The 15759-nt window shown below is 43.4% G+C and overlaps 1 protein-coding gene across 5 annotated transcripts in view; it reads left to right on the top strand.

The window, feature by feature from the left end:
* ASTN1 (astrotactin 1) overlaps nt 1–15759 on the top strand; it is a 326486-nt gene that overhangs the window by 253157 nt on the left and 57570 nt on the right. For all 5 annotated transcript variants that reach the window (XM_061634180.1, XM_061634179.1, XM_061634183.1 and 2 more), the window contains 5 exons: nt 3795–3932; nt 5870–6020; nt 11511–11677; nt 13094–13288; nt 15377–15504. In XM_061634180.1, the coding sequence (XP_061490164.1) occupies nt 3795–3932; nt 5870–6020; nt 11511–11677; nt 13094–13288; nt 15377–15504 (779 nt within the window). The remainder of the gene's footprint in view (nt 1–3794; nt 3933–5869; nt 6021–11510; nt 11678–13093; nt 13289–15376; nt 15505–15759) is intronic.

The following is a 15759-nucleotide window of genomic DNA, read 5'->3' as shown; positions in this document are numbered from 1 at the left end:
CTACATAGCCAATCATGTATGGTTAGGAGATGACATAATTGAGAGCAAATAAAGCTAATTCAGAACAAATATAGGCAGTGACCTGCAATGTCTCAGGCAGAGCTGTTTCTCAGCTCCTGTTGCTGGGGATATTTAACCATATATGCCAGGAATTGAACCTGGAGCATTCTGCATTTGCTACTGAGTTATAGGGCTGGTTCACACAGAGCTTTAGTGCGGGTCTGCTGCTACACACAGCCCCTTTTAATTTGCATGGATCACACAACGTTGCACACAATCAGCAGCTAGATTGCAGTTTTCTCCTTTAAATCCGTAGTATACCAATGCTCTTTTAATCTGAAAAGGGAAGGCAAAAACGACTTCAGTTCATATCTCTGAGTGCTTGTAAATGCTTTACTCCAATGCTTTAGGTGGGTGTGTCAATCGTTCCCCTCTCCATGCCCATGCCCACTCCCTCCCCCCCCTTCTCTCATTTCATTTCCTGTTTGGCGCTGGCTCCCGTTCTGCAAGCCTGCTGCAAACTATGCTTTATTTTTCTTTCTTCCCTAATTTGTGCACAAAACCATAACACCGTTCAAGCAAATATTTGCATTCCAGCTGGATTGTAGCAGTGAAAATAGAAATAATCGCACTTTATGAAACTCTGGAACAAACTGAGCATGCTCAGTTGCCAAGGTAACCAGAGGCAGTGAAATTTTGACCTTAAGAGGGCGTGGTCATTAGGAAGCTGCATGATTAATCCCTTCCCCTTCAGTGTGAATGAAAAGCACCGGCTTTTCAGCTGGCTTTGAGCCCCCTATGTGGACTGTGCAAAGAGAAAATGGAAGTAAAAGCAGAGTCTTTAATACAATGTTTTGCTCCCATGTGGGTAAGCCCATAGTCCAGTAGCAGTTTCATGAAGCAATCTGAGGGGAATTGCATCTAGGTTCATGATCACAAGAAGCTTTTCTGCATTCCTGGACCAGGTTCTCAATTGCATGTACCTCACCTGATTTATTGGCACATGGTTAGTGTAGATTTGATTTTTTTTTTTTTTTTAAACTGCATTTTGCGGTAGCATGATGTTTGTGATGTTATAACTGATGGCCTATTTCCACAGGCAAGTCATCACTTGATGTGTAGCCATCCATGTGATAAACATTTATGTGTGACCCAGATAATAGTCTGGAACTGTACTAGATCTGGATCCTCTTGGAAAAAAAATATTTTTAAGACTGAAAGGTGGCAGTGGTTATCCCATTCTGATCTCACAATATCCCCCTTTTGGAGTGTGTGCTGTGCAGTAGAGATGTCATTGAATATTGGGCTCTGAGTTGAATTGCCACCAAAAGTATTATTTATTACTATTACTTACGAAATTCATCACTTTTTGCAAAAGAGCCTCAAGGCAACTTACGAAAATTTAAAATACAAGAATGCCATAAAAAAAGAACAATTTTACTTACAGAGAAAGTCACCTGTAAATTCAAAGCAAATTTTGAGGACAAATAGTTTAAGCAATTATTATATTTGTTGTATTCAGCGTAGCGCTAAGCAGGTAATTCCATCAGTGCAAGGATTTTTCCTTGTGCAGTTGAATGCTGTCCCCCTCTACTCCCGCTTTGCGCCCCTAAATCTGTTCTGGGTTTTTTCCCAACCTTTCACAGTAGATTTTGGGGATAATGGGGGAGGAGAGGGGAGGAAATCCCGTTGCACTAGCACTAGCCCTTGTGTTAGGGCAACTTTTTAGTTAAGTACCACCCAACAGGTGGTACCCCATATGTCTCAGGCAAGAAAGTTATATAGAACATAAGGATTAGCCTATTTTCTGCCAATTGTTTTTGTTTCTTTCCTTGGTGTGGATTCCGTGGCTTGTACGTGATCATCCCTTATATACCCAGTCGATCACAGGTGAGCTCTGCTCTCTGCAGGTGAGGGCCTCCTGCACATACCATCTTATCAGGAGGTCCGTTCCGCACAACATAGGAAATGGACCTTCAGTGTGGCGGCACCTACCCTGTGGAATCCCTCCCTTTGAATATTAGGCAGGCGCCATCAAAGACCTTCCTCTGTCAACAAGCCTTTTAAGTTGAGACCTTATCCTAGTCTGCATCTGTGCTGGAATTGCTTTTTAATATGGTTTTAACCTTTTTTTAAAAAAAAGATGTCTTGGAAGCTTTAAAAATGTTTTTAAAGATGTTTTGTATTTTAAAGTCTGTTTTTATGATGTTTTAAAGTGTTTTTAGTGCTTTTGTTTGCCGCCCTGGGTTCCTGCTGGGAGGAAGGGTGGGATATCAATCAATCAATCAATCAATAAAAATCATATCATGTATGGGTTCAATACTCTGCATTCTGCTTCTTCCTTTCCACTACGATCCTTCTTTATCTGCTCATGCTTTCACGTCAGGGGCACACTTCAAGGCTTGGGGTATGTGGCGCACTTGAATTTGGCAAGCCACACAGTGATAGTCTCTGTGGTGATCCCCACAAGTTCAAATGGAAATCGTAGTAAACCCATCTCAAGTTTACTCTGGATTCATGTTATGCTTGCAATTCTGGCATTTCAAAACATCTGCATCCCCTTTAAATCTGTCAATCTTTCTACACAAAACCATCTTCAATTTCACACCAGAGCCTATTAAGTTCTAACACTACAAGCCCTCACACAGTGAGGATGAGAGCAAACATAAGGACCTCTCAACAGAAAGAGGGATATTATAGAACAGTGTTTCTCAACTGTTTTGAACTTCAGCCCTCACCCCCAAGGCTACCTTCTCAGCCCACAAATCTGACATCAGGCATGTATTCCACAGATGTGCCATGGTGGCTTGAACGCCTCTTGACAGCCCACATCTTGCATTCCCCTCCCTCCAGATACCTACATCACTCTGGGGGAGAAAATTGTGGTTAGCAGTTTCTAACTATAGAGAGCAGCCCTGCCATAGCTGCAATAGGTAGCAACAAAACATAATGTGAAAAGTGATAAATCATTGCTGTGGGCACCACCAATAGGTTTCCCCCCCAACAAACCCAGAAATGTTGCTTCCCCATAAAAAAACTAGATGCCCCTTTGTGTTTACTTTCTTCAAATTCAGTGGTGAATTTGCAGAAGCCACTTAGTCTTAGCTCTAGACAATCTGACTTTTGTTAAATGATCTAGGGCTTGGTCCCTCCTGTTCCTTATTGCTTTGGCTTATCTTATTAGGAGCAGGGTCCCGGTAGGGTCCCTATGTCTTCAGAGTGCTGTGAGCCAATCACATGAAAGGGGAGTGTGTTAGCCATTGTGAACAATATTTTAACATGCTTCCTTGTCCTTTCTTGCTGATTGGAGCCAATTAGAGTGAAAAGAGTTGAGTCAGCCACTGAGAAGACTCTTCTCAATAACTAACACACTCCCCTTTCCTCCTGATTGGCTCCTAGGGATGTTATGGGAGAAGACAGGTGCAGGAAGGATTGAGGAGTGTGGAAATGATGATGAAAAGCAGGTGATGGTGTGAGGCTATGAGGGGGTGTGGCATGACTATCATGAAGTGACCCTGAACTTTTGAATTTGCCATTACACTACTGGGGGGGATATACTGAATAGATATTTATACATGTTAATTACATTTAATATCCAGTCACATTATAATTAATGTGAGAGCATGTTGAGGGTGAGAGGTAACAAAACAGCAGACTAGGTCAGGGTGAGCTGAAAATGGATATATCCTTCTGTGCAAACACTGCCGAAATGAGTGAAAACCGTGGAAAAGCATGTTAACTTTCCATATCCCAATGCATGTATCGAACTGATTTTCTCTCTGCTCTGGATCCAGATTCACCTATACTCTTGGAGAAGGGATGTGGCTGCCATTGAGCAAGAGCTTTGTCATCCCGCCTGCTGAACTGGCCATCAACCCATCTGCCAAGTGCAAAACAGACATGACAGTGATGGAAGATGCCGTGGAAGTCAGGTAGGTGCTTCTAGAGGTGGAAATCTGGAGGCACTTGAGAATGAGAAGTGGCCGATGAAAGGGTCACCCAGGTTTCATCAAGCAATTTTGCCCCCAAGCTCAAGCCACAAGAGCTGCTGCCTGGTCGCTTGCTACACTCTCATGCTTAAGATTCCTTCCCAGGACCCCTCTGTGGTGCTACTTCTCTCTCTTCCTTTGCACTGGTATACATCTGCAGGCAGATTTGGCATTTAGCATCTTATTATTTGGGAGACAAATTAGGGCCTTTTAAAATTTTAAATGAGTGATTGAAGCCTGCTGCTTTCATTGGTTGTTGTAAACCGCCCAGAGAGCTTCGACTATGGGGCGGTATACAAATGCAATCAATCAATCAATCAATGGTTATATTTTATTTTCAGTTTTCAAGCTACCAGTGCAGAAACAGGGAAACTGCCATAGTAGCACTCTAGTGATGGTCCACAGAAATAGCCACCTGCACACAGCCACAGAGAACTTAAAGCATCTGGAACCGCACCAGCTATGTGCTCAGTCATCCTTTAGCACAGACACACAGCTCCATGCATGAGGTCACTTTCATACTTTCCTATTAAAACATAGTAGGAAAGGTGTGCCTGATGGTAGGAAAGAAAAGCTTGCTAGCTCCTTTTTCCTGTTTCCTAATCTATAATTGCAGCTGCTTCTCCTTGCTCCATCAAAGTTAGTGGAGTAAGGAAATTGACTAAACCTTCTCACATTTCCAGACAAGTGAATTTCACCCCTATGAAAAATTTAAGAGGGGGAAGGGAGTAGTTCATTTATTTAAATTATTTATATACCACTTTTCTATTAAAGTATCCAAAGATACTTCTCATAAAATGATAAAAATACAATACAAAAAGCAGAGGCAACAGTCACATAAAATAAGAAAAGCAAACCAGTTATAACAGCTGAAATGAAAAGGTCTTAACCTGTTGCCTAAAAGATAGGAGTCTCATTGAATCTGGCTGGAGAGGGTGCTCTATATCTCAAAGCAGATCTTGGGGCAGGTCTATATGGGTGAAGATGCTCCTTCAAGTCCCATATCTCAAGCTGTATAGAAAAGTATCCTGTTCTACAGTGCCACCTGCAATGCTCTGAAAAATAATCTGTACACAACATATGGTATTTTCCAAAGACATTCATCAAGATTCTATTATCATGCCCCAAAGCAGCAGGGTAATGGGGAAGAAAAGGGGCAAAAGCAGGCTGGTTACAGTGAAAACCGCAGTGTCCTGATTTTTACATTAATAGGTTATAGGTTATAGTGAACTGCTTTTGTCCCCTTCAAAGCCATACACGTTTTCTACTGTGTCCAGTAAGCTATTTGCAGTCATTGTTAGTTCGAACAATGCAAATTCATGCTAATTGAGATAAGCCGTAAATATGTCTTATTGGGGATCTGCTGCAGAAATATGAACACCAAGAAGGTAAAAGTAGTTTCAGTGGTAGTTCCAGGAGTAAACCATTAGAGTGTGAAATCAGTCAACTGGACTTTGAACCAAGTCAAAGATTATAAGGCAATTTTTTCAAATTTCTTAGAATAAATTATTATATTATATTATTATATTCATCCCTTGTTATCTCCATCTTTCCTTCTCCATACTGAACAGGCGCTGTCATTTGTCACCTTTGCCTCTCCCTTCCCTTTCACTTCTATCTCCCATATAGTCAAAATGTAGATGGTAAGCTCCTTAGGACAATGCATCTCTCTGCTTAAATGATTCTCTAAAGCAGGGATGGGAAACCTCTGGCTCTTCAGATGCTGTTGGCTGGAGTCAGTAGCCAGGGATGATGGGAATTGTAGTCCAGCAACATCTTGACAGCCACGGGTTCCTTATCCCTGCTCTGAAGCTCATACGTCAGCTGATGTGCCACATTAATAATAACAACAATAATAATTGCATTTTTCTCCATTACAGGGAAGAGCTGATGACTTCCTCCTCCTTTGACAGCCTGGAGGTTCTTCTTGATTCATTTGGGCCAGTTCGGGACTGCTCCAAGGACAATGGTGGGTGCAGCAAGAACTTCCGCTGTATTGCAGATCGGAAATTGGACTCCACTGGTTGTATGGTTTGTATACTGTTTATTTAGAGTTATATAGTTGCCTCTTGGGAAAGTGGGTTTGGGGTTCCAATGTATTGATTTGGCATTTTGTAGTTCTGCAAGCTAGATTGCATCCATGCACAGCCTGTGTTGGTCTCTTGCTTTGCACAGGTCAAACTGGGGGATCTCAGGGGTTAGCCCAAGTGACATAGTCCACAAAGGAAATCATGCACAGTACAATGCCTTCATATTTCAAGAACTGACTCCCATGCCTTTCATTCTATAGCACCAAATCAGGGCCACGGAAAGCTCCCATACAAACACATCTAAAGTATTCCTGTACTAGTTTGGCAAAGAAGAGCATCAAACATATTACTTCTCGGAGAGAACAAAACCCCATCCTCTTGCATGATCTTTCAGCTCCGTGGCTGTTTTTTGTCTCCCTTCTACAAGTTTCCCATCTTATGGCCACCTCTCCTATTACGCATGGCAAATCTAGACATATGTTTTGTTGGCACAGTGTGCTAAGTTGCTGTTTAAACATTAGCAAAATTTCCTAGGAGCAGCAGATATGGTCTTCTCTAATGCCTTCTTTTCTGGTCGGTGGGCAACCCTCTCTCTTTTTATTGTAATCTTTGTCATGCTACATGACACACAATTCAGAGGAAGTAGCTGATTCTTTTACAGTGGCAAAATAAAAATGAGCCGTAAAAAGAATGGAACGAAACAGTCCGAACTCCCTTTTGGAAAGATGGTCAGGCATGCATTTTAGCAAACTTCCCAGATGAAGAGTTCTCTGTGTCCTTATTGCCCCAATTTGGATGCTGGAGTCTAGGGTCAAGAATGTGCTCTATGTTAGTATTAGAGATGAGAAGAATGTGAATGCTCTAAAGCTCCATGTCAATGCTTACCATTACTCCTTAACACCTGTGTAAGAACAGAAATTCAGCAGGTGGAACTTTCCTTATTGGTGCCCTTGTGTGCCTTCAAAAGCTGCACCTGCTGATTGTCTGCCTGCCATGCAGCTTCTAGAGAGCTACAGATGCGGGGCTGGAGAAGTGGCAGCTCTTATATCAAGCAATTTTGAAATTTAATATATATGCTGCCAAAGCAAGCACAAGGTCTTTTCATATTGTTTTAATCGTGTTATTGTTCTTAACCTGTTGTAAGCTCCTTTGGAAATATTTGTATAACACAGAATATAAATAGTTATGAATTAAAAATCTATATATAAATATAGGGCCACTCTTCATAGGCCACAATCAGTACATTGAACTGGGACTTGAAGGCTATAGAAAAACACTGTGTGGCCTTTGACACCTTTTTTTAAAGGTATTGGCCCCTGGAACCTGAATCTGCTGCATCATGTATTAGCTGGAAGAGTGCTTGTGCCTGTGTGGGAACAAGAGTGCTTCTGTGCTTATGCAGAGTGCCTTTCCTGCACAGAAAGCTCACATGCATCAAGGATTAGTGGGAGGACTTCTGGGTCAGAATGTGAGGATGGGCAGCAGGGGTGGGCAGGGCAGGGAGCTTAGCAAGTGTGGGGGCCAGAGCATTGGATTGGCTCTGCACTACGCTGAGCTCCCCACATCTCCCCCTCTTGATAAGCAGTAGTGGTGCTCGGCATTGGGAAGCCAGGTGTGCAACACCTGCCTGTACCTCTCCATCGACCACTGTTGCTGCTGCTGGGGGTTCTGGGCAGGCCTGGGTCCTGGCATCCCTATATTTATAAGTTAAGCAACTTGATGATTCCATTTCTCCAGAGTCCACTCCTTCTCTTCTCCTGCTGCCAATGTGTGTCTGCCAGCTCCCCCCCCCTTGCTCTGGAGGAAATGTTTGCTGCCTGTTCTGAGGCAGATGTTCCCTTCTTCCACTTCCCCACCCCCTCTCACTCCTCTGCAGCCCATCTCCCTGCACCCATTTGCACAGGGGCTCCCAGGAGGGATAGGTGGAAAGCATTCCATCTGCTTTGACTGCTGGCTGTGAAGCTGCTGTGCTTGTCTCATTGCTGATGCTCTCCCTCTACACCTGTTCTGTGCCAGAGACAGATGTGTGACAAATGGGAGGGGTGGGGTGGATCTGCAGGTGGAACACTTTCTACACAGAGATCTCTGAAATGATTGCTGACGGGGCTACTGCTGACAGCAGCAGCATGAGTATGAGGGAAGGAGAATCCCTCCATATATTTCCACTTTCTCTGGCATCACATATTCAGGACACTTAATACATATGTGTAAATAAAATTATAAAACTTATGAAAGTACAATTCATCCACTCAGAGGCGAATTACAATACCTAGATGGCCTATCTATCGGACCAATACACAAATATCTCAAGCAATTAATGTAACCCCTTAAGATGACAGCAAAAAGGCCTTAAATGTATTAATGTCTGTTTTGAAATGCCAACTCATAAGAGGCCCATAGAAGCTTAAAAGCTTTCTGGTAGTGCTTGCCCTGTCATGCCCCCTCTATGATGAGCTTTTGCCGGGCCTTGAAGACCTGGCTCTTCAAACAGGCTTTTGGGGTGGGTTAGGTTTTATTATTATTGGTTGAGATTTTAATATTTTAATGTAACTCTATGTTTTAATTTTGTACGTTGCCCAGAGTGGCTGGATTGCCAGCCAGATGGGCGACTAATACATTTAATAAATAGATAAATAAATAAAATGCACAAAGGTAGAAAAATTTGTCTCTACAGCTAAATGCCAAGTCTTGCGAAACCAGTTCTTTACAGTTGGTGTAGCTTGAAAAACAACATATTTTGAGACATATTTTGTTGTTATTGTCAAAAGCAAGATTTGGGAATTTTGCAGTGCCCCAGTTGTTCTTGCACACCACATGCTTAACTGCATATCATTCCCCATTTAAAGTGCAGATCTAGTGCTCCTCCCTGTCATTGCTGGGCGTTGGCTTGATCTTGTCTCTCCTCTCCCACTTTTATTTTACATCCCTTGTATTCTGCAAAAACTATTTATAAACCTGTTTCTTTTCTTCTGTGGGATACTTATTTGCAATGGCAAATATGCAATTTTTGCTTTAGGTGATTAATCACAAAGATTTGCAGCATCCCTCATCATAGCAGGCAGAGAGTGAAATGTTCTGTCCGGCTGCCAGCACCAAACCTGTGTGTTCCCCAACAACCCCACACATCATTATTCTCAATGATCAATGCTTGCCTCATCTGTGGGCCACTAATCCAGATTAAATGGTCTCAGTATACTCAAGGAGAACGTTTTATTCTGCTTTCCTAAGGGAAGGGCCAAAGCTCAGCGGCAGAGCAAATGCTTTGCCTGGGAAAAGTTTCATTCCTGACGTCTTCAGGTGAGGCTGGGAAGGGCCCATCTGAAGTCCTGGAGAACCTCTACCAGCTAGGTGAGAGTAATGCTCAGCTAGATGGACCAGTGAGGTGGCTCAGTCAGTGTGTGTTAGATGTGCTAGTATGGGGTAGATCAAGGCATGTTTGTGCAAGTTTAAAACTACATTTCTTGAGCTTTTTTCAAACTACATGTGGTGCAACCAGAGAAAAATAGCACCCACTAAGACCTGGGAGATATTGTGTGTCAGCCTTAGGTGTGACATCTGAAGAGAATGATGAGCCTGTATGGAATTGCAGCCGTAGTAGGAAGTCGGGGTGACCCCCCCATCCAGCACCTAACTGTTGCAGATGCAGATGTAGCCAACACATGATTTGGTGAATGGGGGTAGGTTATAAGGAAAAGTGGAGGCAGCATCACACCAGATTACTGTTTCTGTTTTGGAAAATACTGGCAAATACTGCCCTCCCCCCCCACACACACACCAACCACACACACACACACACTACACACACGAGCCATGGAAAAGAATGGTTGCTGCACAAGAGCACTGCCGCAAAGGACTCCTGTGCAGTTGGTTTCCTAAAGCCCTGCACAAGCTTCACTGACCACAAAGGAGTCAAATCTATCGAAGGGATTACACACACATACACACCTCCCTTGCCCACCCCCAACCCCCCAGCACATCTGGCCAAACAGATGGGAAACCAATGAGATGGGGGAGGGTGCCGAGCAGGATCCCCAGGCTCCTCATTTGCCTCTTTGACATCATCCCAAACATCTGGGTCTGCTCATTGAGTGCTGGCATCATAAAAACACCTAAAGTGCTCTTGTGTTTCAGCATTCCACCTGGCACTGGAGGGGGAAGTGCGACGTGGGGCAAGATGAGAGCGTAGTGAGCCCACAGGGGGCCGTTTGTTTTGGAAATTGCAGAATTAGTGTCAGCAAGCAACCTGTGTCTTGTGTGAGCTTCAGTCACCAGGACTGCGAGGGGGGAAAAACATTTCAGGGAGAAATCCTCTGTTAACACCACATGAGCTGGAAGACAAGAAAAAGGATAGAGAGCAGCCTGTAACTCTTTCCACGATGTTACTCAAAAGAGTTCCATTTGAAAGGAAAACCTTCTTTACGGTATGATCAGTAAGCTGGATAGCTTTTTAACTCACTTCAGTCTGACTTATTTATCTGTTCAGTGTCTCAGTCCAAATCTAAAACAAACTAGAAAGCCAGGGAAAACAGTCTCTAGATAAACAGGGGTTCTTGATTCAATTTCAATGCTTAGGTGACTGACCAGGTAAGCAATAGCAGGGCTGTTTTCTTAGATAATCAGAGGTGGATGCAGTTCAGAGTTCACTGAAAGCACATTGCACTGAAAGTATAGTTGCATCCTGAATCCAGGCATGTACACATGCACACCTTCACACAACTAGGGAATCCAGTAGTGGCCCAGATAACTAGGAAGGAAGTAGCAGCCTGGAGGAGAGTGATGACAACAAACTTGCCTATTCAGCCGTTGAATTTAGGAGCTCTTCCTCTGGTTTGCTCTTGCCCTGTGCCTCACAGAAGCCAGGGAGGTATTCATCTGAGAAGGAGACCCACAAAAGCCCATAGGACTGAGGCCAAGGAAGACGCCAGCATCCAAGTTTGAGAGAGGAGGTAGGAAGACTTGGCAAAAAAATAAAAAAGTGTTGAAACAGTTGAAGCAAGAAATAAGGAAAGTAAGCAAGATACTTAGTTGCATCAAATGACAGAAAGGGGCCAATAATTGTACAAAGCGATGAGATTTGGCAATTGAGAGAAGGAATCAAAGGGTAACAGAGGTTGTAAGCTTGAACTGTGGATGGTACAGTAGAATTATCTAGTGGAAAGGGAGGGAGGAGTGGGTGGGAAAAGCAGAAACAGTTTCAAGAAATAAGGATCAGGAAATAGCAGAGAAGGCATCACCGATCTTAATGCTGATTCAAACAAAGAAGAAATGGTGGGATTCTAATTGAGTGCCTTGAACTGTCAAGATGGTACAGTGAGATTTGTTATTGTACGGTTATTGTTGGAACATAGCAAGCAGAGGTGTGATTATGCTTTTGCATTCCATTAACACCATTTTGTGTTGACGAGCAAAACACAAAGCCAGGGCTCTGCAACTTCCCCTCTCAAGTCTGTGGCTCACCTAGCTTGCCTTGCTGTGCTTACTGTCATGCCAGTGCCCACCCGGTCTCAGCCCCATGAAAGACGGTACTGGCTGCTACGATCGCCATGTCGGTGTGGACTGTTCGGATGGGTTCAATGGTGGTTGTGAGCAGCTCTGTCTACAGCAGATGGTGCCTTTGCCAGAAGATCCAGCTTTGTACAATATCCTTATGTTCTGTGGGTGAGTTCCACAAAAGTCTCTAGTATCGTGTAGGAAAATGGGGCATCTCTTTTTGAACCCTATTTGTGTTTTTATATGTCTGACTGTGCTTGTTTTTCTTTTCTCAGTATTAAGTGCATCACTTAGCTACTCTGCTGCTACTCAGTCTTAACTTCAAAGTCCCTTTATAGTACTCCACTTAGTTACACCTGGGTTTCCTTTAAAAATAATGGGCTTATGGTTCTTCCATAGACCTTAATTGTACAGTTTAAATTATGTGGGTAAAATAACTTACTTTCTCTTGTAATGGGGAAGAATGCTGAGTCACATCCTAAAGATACTGGGCTCTTGTTGGCAGAATTCCCTGGAACCGAGAAGAGTGTGTTTCCCACTTTTCATTCTGTTATTTTTCCATGGGTTTGCTGTGCCCTGCATTCTGCCCTGCCTTAACTGGGAGAATGTCTACAACTGAATTGGCAAATATGCAATTGCCTGTTTGTGCCCTCCCCCCTTTTCTTACAGGCTACTGAGGTTCATGTGTACACTGATTTTAAAAAACTGTGCACAAAGAAATCTTGCTGTGATCGTACTGTGATTTAATCACTACTGGTGCACCTTAGTATCCTGTAAAAGTGGGGGGGGGGAGGGAAGAGATGAACTGAAAACTGCAGCAAACTATGAATGCTCCATGGTCTGAACAAAGTTCAGAAATAAAACGTAGAAGAATGTTGCCTGTTGGCATATCAGCTTCGGTTTGAAAATGAGATCAAGTAATTTGGAATGCCAAAATCTAGTGGAAAAGTTGGGTGGGGGCAATTTCAGAAGCATCCTTACCTGTATTGTGGTGAGATGGGTGAGCTGATATCTGTTTATCCCAGGAAAGGGAGTGGCTACTTCGGTTGGGGGGAGGTGTTAGAATTAATACCTCATCCAAGCAATTATTTTTTATAAATTTTTCTCAGACTTTGATAATAGACAGCTTGCCTGTCACTATCAGTCTTTCCAATGCAATGTGTTGGGAAAACTGGGAGTGTTTGGGGGTGCATTCTAGGGTGCATTCTCAGTTCACATGAGGCAAGAGTGAGGCTTAATAGGCCTGGGTCACATCCTGTATGAACGGATCACCTGCCACATGCAGGGGTTTCTTGGCACATAAGTCAGCATGGAAAGGGTTTGCTGGAAATAGAAAGCTTGAATGCCACTGAGTTAGACCTATAGTGTCAGTCCTTCTCATCCTTCTGCTGAGTAGCATCATGTCATTGCCGAGATTGTCAGAGAGACCCTGTGTACCTCATAGCTGTGTTGCAGTAGCAAACCACTTACGTATGGATTCTCCTTAAACATTGCTGTTAGTGAAAGTACAAAGCCAGGCATCTTCCCTTTTACGGGTCTCACAGCAAACTGTAATCTTGTCCCTTGCATTCACTCCCATGGCAGATGCATTGAAGATTACAAGCTAGGCTTGGATGGCCGAGCATGCCAGCTAATTTCAGAGTCGTGTCCAGAGGGTGGTGACTGTGAAGAGAGCCGAGAGCTGCCCATGAACCAAACTCTCTTTGGGGAGATGTTCTATGGTTACAACAATCAAACCTGTGAGGTGGCATCTGGGCAGGTGCTGAAGGGGATGTTCAGGTGATGGTAGCATTGGAACGAGGCTTACCGTTCTTTTGATTCCCAATTCTTTTCTTGTTACCTGTACATGTACAGGATGTTTTTACAGCATAAGCAAAACAGAAAAGGAACTGCCTGTACGTTCTCTTAAGAGGAAGTTTCACAATGGAGCAAGAACTGAGAAAAGGGAGGGGTGGAAGAGTCAAAAGTAGCAAGAAGTGGATGTTAGCCAGGGCAGTGCACTTGCACATAATTGGACAGCTTTGCACGTCCTTTTGGAGGAGTTCTGATTAGCAAGATAAGAACTAGTCAGGGCTAGTTGTCAGAAATTTTCTAGGGGGAATCAGTTGGGGTGGTGGGAGGGGGTGACCATTTTCAATGAAGCAGTAGCAAGGGGCCGTAATCCTTTTCCCCACCTGCAGCTCAACTCTAGCTCTTGTGGGACTCCATATTGAACAATATATTGAGGGGATTTGTGGATGGAAATGGTGGGGAAACCATGAAACTAAAATAACACAGATAATGCAAAAATACACAATAAATCCATCAATACAAACCACTAGAAACAACATCAAAATGCAGTATGGCATTATCACACACAAAAGAGCAGAGGTCCAGCTTTACCTATTGATTTATGCATACAATGTATAATTTCACCCTAAAAGTCTTCTGCAAGGAAGAAGGAGAGTTGTCTGTTATAGAACTGTAGAGGGAAAGAAAAAAAGCACTCAGTTCAAATTAGGGCAGGACAGATTTAGACTGGGCCTCAAGCAAAACATCTTAACTGTAAATAATGTTTTTTATTCATTTAAAATATTTATCACTCCAGTCTTCAATTCCAGGGTGGCCTACAATCAATGCTAAAAAAACAAGAATGAAAACAATTCAAAAGTAGATCAAAATACAATTAAAACAGCAGAGCACCAAAGCAAATCAGCAGGATAAAACCAATCTGATGAGGCAGTTAAAAGACCCCTGTAAATGAAAAGGTCTTCACCTGGCACTGGAAAGACATGAGATTCTGTGCCAAGTGAGCCCCTGCAGGGAGAACATACCACAAAAGGAACACCATAACTGAGAGAGCCTTTTCTCTGGTTGCCACCTGCCTAACATTTGAAGGCAGGGCTCCTGGAGGAGAACCTCAGAAGATGTCCTTAGCATTTGTATAGGCTCATGTGGGAGTAGGCAGTCCTTCAGAGAGAAGAACATCTTTCTCACAAAGATGTATTGTCGGTCTGGGGTGAGGAGAAGCAGAGGTGTTTCCATGCAGTTGGAATGAGGACCCTTTGAGACCCTCTCCCCATCTAACTGTGCAGTTCTATGAAACAGGACCTTTGGCAGGTTTTTAATTGACAGACATGGCTGTTTCAACCCATTTTTAAAGTTACCTCTAAGTAAAAAGTAAAGTATAATTTCTTGATGAAGGTGGAAGTTTCCTGGGCCAAGCAAAACATGTGATGAACTTCAAGGGGCAGGTGAGTTTTGATGATAAGACTAAGGGGGTTTTCAGGTATGCCTGCAACAAAAATTTGAGGTGAATTTGCAAAACATCTGAGGAATTATGTGGGAAGCAAAGAGGTTTTAACAAATCTAGCAAAATTTGTCTCCAGTGTGGTTTGGGGGGTGGGGGTCCTCTACACATCTCTATCTCATTTCTCAGTGGTCACATTCATACACCTATCCATGACCTACATTTCTAAGTGTTAGAGGACAAGAATGGAGCTTTGCAAGTGAGGCTATTTGTAGGATGGCATATATATGTCCATCAGTGACTGGTGTCTTCCTGGTGGCAAATGCTGCACTCCTTGGAATGGAATGAGGTGGCGGCAATGAGGTTAGGGGAGCTCCAGGTTGGCAACGACCCCACAAATGTGTGTGCACCTGGGTAGCCCCGTCCAGCCTCACCCTTCCCAGTGAGTGGAGTGTTGCTGCTGCCAAGAGGACACCACCGCCACTACCCCATCCACCCCAAGTCACCACTGATAGTTGGCTTGGCAATGATTGCTTCATTTGTGCTCTGTAAGAGGGCTGCACCTCACTTTCCAGTGTCTTTTGAACTGACCTTTTCTGTTTCACATATACTGGACTTAACTCTCTTGGGTTTCTCAGGCAGAATAACTTTGCCCGTGGTTTGGAGCAGCAGCTGCCAGATGGGCTGGTCCTGGCCACTGTTCCTCTAGAAAACCAGTGTCAAGAGGAACTCTCTGAACCTACCCCTGACCCAGATTTTCTTACTGGTGAGTGATCCAAATCAGTTTTTCCTTGTCCATCCAGTCTCTTATCTAGTCTCAAAGCTACACAGTGTAGTGTCAAGAGCTACTTTTGAAGCCACATGAGAATAGTGCAGGCTGAAAAGCAGCCAAGAAATGTGACAAAAGATAATAACATGAGAAATTCCTCTGAGAAATTTGATTCCATTGCCTTTTCCCTTTGGATATCTTTTTCTTACAGAAGGTAATATGGGTAAAAGTTAGGACAATATGATTTGATTG

This window comes from Rhineura floridana, chromosome 6 (assembly GCF_030035675.1).
Source record: "Rhineura floridana isolate rRhiFlo1 chromosome 6, rRhiFlo1.hap2, whole genome shotgun sequence".
Taxonomy (NCBI): Eukaryota; Metazoa; Chordata; class Lepidosauria; order Squamata; family Rhineuridae; genus Rhineura; species Rhineura floridana.
This window is presented reverse-complemented; position numbering and strand designations above follow the sequence as displayed.